Below are 6,098 nucleotides of genomic sequence, written 5' to 3'. Positions count from 1 at the left end.
TTTGTTTCCCAGGAGTTTTTTACTCGGTTATTTTTTCTATGGGTTTTATATGAACAATATATTAACTAATATTATGCCCAAGATTCATAGTGGAAAAAACACATAATAATAACAAACAAAATACGATGTAATTTGTCATTCACATTAATTTTTTTTTAGTGGGAAACAATTTTTAAATAATCTTATTATTCCTTAATCATACTGATTGATTGGCATAATTATCAATCAATACCGTTAATATCCCGTACACATGTACCTCTATTTTGTAAGATCTGACTAATTAAGCTGAGACCGTATAGAAACTCTATTTACTCCTCCGACAAATATGACATACTAAACCTACACCAGCTACAATAGAATAAAACATTTTTAATAAAGGCATTTCCTATTAGAAATTAATAGTTAATTTACTTTTATTTTAAGCCGATGAAGTATCAGTTTCTTAACTGTTAAATAGGTTATAGTTAACAGCTAAGTAAGTTTCGATATTTCCGAGAATGAATCAAATATCAATTGCAATATATTACATCAGCTATTTAAAGCAAGACCTTACTTGGACTGTGAAGACAGAGAACGTATTGGTGGAACTTTTTATTTTTATTTTTCAACTTTTTTACTATTGGATAACTGATAGTTTATATTGTTTTGTTTAATATTTCTTATTTGGTTTACCTTGGATATGCGAACAAACTAAAAATTTATGTAGATCAAAATATTCTGTACCCAATTTTTCGGAAGGAATAAGCTCCTTTTTGAAACCAATTTTCAGGAATCTTTTTTTCCTATTTAAATTTTTTTTTTACACCCAGCAACCCCCTCCAGACAGACGGACAAAGTCCATCCCCACCCTAACTCCCGACGTAGGGGGAGGAGAGGAGAGGAACCCTCAGTAACCGTTCGGACATGAGAGAGGTGAGATGTCTCCTTTCTCTATCTTTCTCGTTCTTACGGCGCTCTATAGCCCCACAATCTGCCACAAGTTCACTCCTGAGGATCTTCTGGTAAAGTCCTTCCCTTATAGGACATCGGCCGACGGAGACTTGGATCCGTGCAAAGCAGGTGAGTCCTCAAGTCTTTGTTTAAAACATGAATTTTGATTGTAAATACTTATAATTGATTCTTAGACATGTAAAAGTTTAGTTATAGGTGTATAAATAGCTAAACATTTAAAAAAAAATTAACATATTCGAAATGGTACATTTTAAAAAATGCATTCCTGGCCAAATTTTCAAAATATTATCACATTTTGAATCAAAATTAAAATAACGCACGGTATAATTCCTGGTATAGTAATATATTCCTGGATACAAATTTGAATTTAAAAATATATTCTATTTTATCAGGTTTTAGTAACGAATAATTAACTATTCACTTCACTCGTTTTAACAGGGGAAAAGGCTATATATCTGTAAATATTAAGCTTAAATTAAAATCAATTTATTCATTTTTAGACGTTACGTAAATTCCTTATCACCTTATCATTATCTCCAGCCGTAACCTCTGTGCTGTGAAAATTCGGTAACTGATATTGAAAGAAGCACGTGCTGTCAAATTTTTAGAACCAATGTTAAAATATCCAATAATATTTCAACATAGAAATGATTGATTCTATTGATAATTATTTAAAATTAGTAAAGTAAAACTAGGTAAAATAGCTGTAACAGTGCGAAACCAAAACGCATTTATCTGTCAAAAGGTAGAAACAGCCAACCATGAGATAGCGTACTTAACATCAACATCAATCATTTAACTTGAAGCATATATGAGCTGTGAAAAGTAAAAAGTACTTGACAAAACATTTCAAAAGTGAAGAAGATACTTTTCCTGCACTGTAAAATATAAATTAAAATACTATTTATACCCTCTAGAAACCAAAAAAAAAAAATACACATATATATATTTATAAATTATATTATATCTTCAATTTTTGAATGTTTGGTGATCTAATTTTTACTTGCCACACATAAAAATTTGTTTAAAAAGAAAATAGTCGATTTATTGAAAAAAATACAGATTAAGCAAAAGCATAATTTAAACATTAATCTAATATTTCTTTAAAGAAGTTTCCTAGCACTTAATTTCATTTTTTAAATTCAATATTTGTCTATAACTCGCTGTATATATTCTGCTTGTTTCACCATTATTGATAGTCGTCACTAACTCAATATTAAAATAAAACATAAATTCAAAGTATATTTATTAAATTAAAAGTTAATAAATCGTATCATGTTAAAGTTTTTAATAATATGGATTGCTCCTTTATCTGGCATGTTCCCGATTACAAATTTAAACATTTTCAAATAAAAACTGCTAGAAACGTTTACGACCATTATTATTCGAATGTTTTATGAGGTACTCAAAATCAGAGCGAAGGATCCTTTCAAATCTCTCCCACTTTTAATCGATATTTCAATACATAAAGACTCTAAATTAAAAAAAAAATATATATATATATATAAACATGGGTTTCAATAATGTTCTCCATAAACTTGAACTAGATAAAACGATCATGACTTTTACTGGATGTTTAATACAGCCCTGCTTGATGTTTGACTTCCCAGGCTCTTTCATATTTAATTTGTAATCGGAACTCTACTTCATATACTATCTTACACCCTTCTTGTACGTTTTGTTAAACTATAACTAAAATTTAAAAATATTTCACTTGTTTAAATAAATATTTATTTATAATATGTACGATTATTTCACAATATTTTTATTTCAAAAAACTTCTAATTTAGTGACATTTAATCGATAAATACTTTTTAATCGATTTACCCCAACTACTAAAAATTAAAAGTGTAAACTAATAACAAAATAAAAATTATAGTATTGAAAAAACAAACAAAATATCTAACACATTTTTAATTTATCTAAGCTATCTTTTAAAGCTAGTTGACATTTATATTAAAAAATAATTGCAGTTTTACAATTATGTCTACTTTTTCTTCTTTTCAACCTAACATTATAATAATGTTAAAAATCTGACAATAAATTAATTAATTTATATTTCAAATTTAATTATATAAGTTGAATACTAGCCATTGCTGAAATTCGCTCAAAATATTTTAAGAACATTGATTAGTTGTATCCCCGAACTATGAATCGAACGGTGCCTGATTTCTTAGACATAGTAATAATTAAACAGCTGAAATAATATATTAATTAATAAAATGCTTATAATACAATACATGACAAAATAATATAATGATATAATATAATATGGTTCAATAAAGATATACTTATTAACCTATTTATTAGTAAGTAAGTTATTAATAAACTATTTGTTAGTAATATATTTTTTTAACCTAAGCCTAATATACTAAACCATAATCGTATTTTAGATAAACCTTAAATCAGCATAACAGTTGTAAAATTTAGTTTTTATTTCTAATGCAATTATTACAGAAAGTAGAAATAACATTATTAAAAAACAAATAGAGCCTAGCAGGAAGAGGTTTTCGTAAAATGTTTAGCATTTTTGCAGAGGTTGTAATTTTTATTATAGACATTTTGTGTGATTATTATACCAAATTTTTTATATGTGGTTAGTTTCATGCCTATAATTAATGAAATATTTGCGTTAGGATAGGAATAAGTACTATGAACATACCTAAAACAGTAAAGAAATAACTTTAGCTTGACTATCGGAGACTTTGCTGTGCGGTATGGTATACCTGAGACTTCTACGGTGCACCTATATACCAAAGCAAAACCATGAACGATCAGCTTGCCATCTTAATCTAGCATCATCATAGTGTGCAAACAATAAATAAATAGATCATTTGAAGAGAAAACAATTAGGCCAAATAACAGTAAAATAATAGAGGAAAGAAAAAAAATGAATCCAATATAAATTATTTTCCTCAATACGCCTATCGTTAAATAATATTTTTTGTCTTAAAGAAAATGGAAGATATGAAACAGATGATTAAGAGGAAAGTTTTCAAGAAAACGATTGAAAATATATCTAACTTTTGGTGTAAAAGGCAATAACTTTTGTGGCTGAAAGCATTTCATACGCGAAGCACCCTTTCACTGAAGACCTATACAGCCCTAGAGTGGGAATAATAAAAATCATTTTTCGGGGCCTCCATTAAATAAATATTGGCTGACCCAGGTGGGATTCAAACCCACAACGTTGAACCAACGACCTTCCCACCGACTTTCTCGGTCAACACATCGTCCTGATATTAATATTGTGTTCCTAACTCATTTCTGATAATTCATTCGTAAGTCGAGTTAACCGCTGAAAAAAAATAATAACATTCTCAATAACTTAATTTCTGACACTATGTATGGTAAAAGAAAATATTAAATGAGTTGAGCTCCACCCATCTCTAGTAGTAGAGAACACTTGGGATTGCCAAGAAAGTACAAAATATACAACAATAATAAATTACTTATTTATATAACGCATGTTATCTCTTCTAAATAATATAAAACTTCCTTTTTTTTTAATTACATGAAAATTAGTATGAGTGTTATCACAGTTCCTCCAATACATTGTAGTTTGTTAATGGTTTCAAACACTGACTTATCATATAGTGTGATTTGCATAAATCACTATTGCCAAAAAGCACTATATTCGCAGAAAACAGAACACATGACAATAAAACAACACTTCCATCCGGTTCACAGTCATTACGACAATCCGCTCAGAGCAGCGACCCACCTAGTTTCATCGAGTAATAAATCTTCACCCAAAACAGTACTGCCGATAAAAGGAAAAAACAATACCCCCGAGTTAAAACGGGGCCAAAACAAATATTCAAGGGATTTAATGCAGACAAAATGTCCATGATAGATTTTATCGTACGAATTCACTGTTTCCAGACGTTATAAGGCTAAACGATTTTCTCGGATGGTTATTCTTTCGACGTTTTTTCAACAAACTGAGCACAAAGCCCTTCCTATTCGACATAATATGAAACTTTGTATGGCCACCTTAAAGAATTCGTGCTTAGCAAACTTCACAGAGGCAGGTTTAGGCCCACTTTCTTCCGAGGTCGTTTTAATATCGTACCTCAGCCTTTAAGGCGTTATTAAAACACAAAAGTTTTATATTCAAAACAATCTTTTGCTATATTATTATTACCCACTATAATATTCACATATTTAAAACATATTCAAAGGCTATAAGTAGACTGCTGCTCAATTATAATTATATCACGAAACGTAAACTAGTTAGTTAATTAATGGACAAGACAAACCGAACCCCAGTTCAACCTGCAATGTACTATTGGTCAGGCAAACATAATTCCATGTTCGTGTAGTCCGTTCAGTATAACTTGAGATAAACGGTTAATTAAAAGTTATAGAATGCGGAATAGTTATGCCTGATGGAACAACGTTCTATTTTTGGAACATATCTGTGACATTTTAACATTGCATTCAGCTAGGTTGTACTTCAGCTTGACTATTTGACATTTCATCTGTCTGTTTTGATTTTCTCTACATTTGTCATTTATGTTCCTTCCAATGAAAAAAAAACTAACAGTAGGAATTTAGGTATTCATTTCCGATACATAATGGAGGTCGCATTAATGGCCATGTATTATCAAATATCTGTTTCGATGCCACAACAAAATACGTTTCGATTTTATTCAAATTTAACATGAACTTGAATTGAACTCTTCAAGAGATTAAAAAAGATTTTTGTTACTGTTTCGGAATGAAACTATTGTTTCTATGATTAATAGTCAGCTATACTCTATTAAAAAAAATACTTCATAAAGTTTTAAGTAGGAAAACATAATATGTGAAAGTTTAGAAAAACTAGGAATTTGGGCTTATGAAGAATATTCTAAATACTACTTTCTATATATACCACCTCGTTTATTTTTTTCTAATTCTAAAATTTCCTAAAATAGGAATAAAAAATAACTAAATTCAATATTTTTGAAATTTAGATTTTAGTAACATAATAAATTTTTCCTTTTAACTCTACATCAATGACAATAATATTAAATACAATACTTAAAAATACATGTATTTTAGAAATAAACTTTTACAAAATCTAGAATTATAAAACAAATACTGAAATAATCGTATATTTATTACATAATTAAAGTAATAAAACCTATGAACAGGTCAAG

General features: G+C 28.7%; 1 protein-coding gene across 1 annotated transcript in view; it reads left to right on the top strand.

Annotated features, from left to right (window-relative positions):
- Positions 1 to 904: 904 nt before the first annotated feature.
- LOC106677991 (protein tolkin) overlaps positions 905 to 6,098 on the top strand; it is a 104,206-nt gene continuing 99,012 nt past the window's right edge. Inside the window, exon 1 of the mRNA XM_014416247.2 lies at positions 905 to 1,059. Coding sequence (XP_014271733.1) covers positions 918 to 1,059 — 142 coding nt within the window. The 5' untranslated portion in view covers positions 905 to 917. The remainder of the gene's footprint in view (positions 1,060 to 6,098) is intronic.

This window comes from Halyomorpha halys, unplaced genomic scaffold (assembly GCF_000696795.3).
Source record: "Halyomorpha halys isolate HHAL.00 unplaced genomic scaffold, Hhal_1.1 Scaffold116.1, whole genome shotgun sequence".
Lineage (NCBI taxonomy): Eukaryota > Metazoa > Arthropoda > Insecta > Hemiptera > Pentatomidae > Halyomorpha > Halyomorpha halys.
The sequence above is the reverse complement of the archived record's forward strand: the minus strand, read 5'-3'. Positions and strand labels throughout refer to the sequence as shown.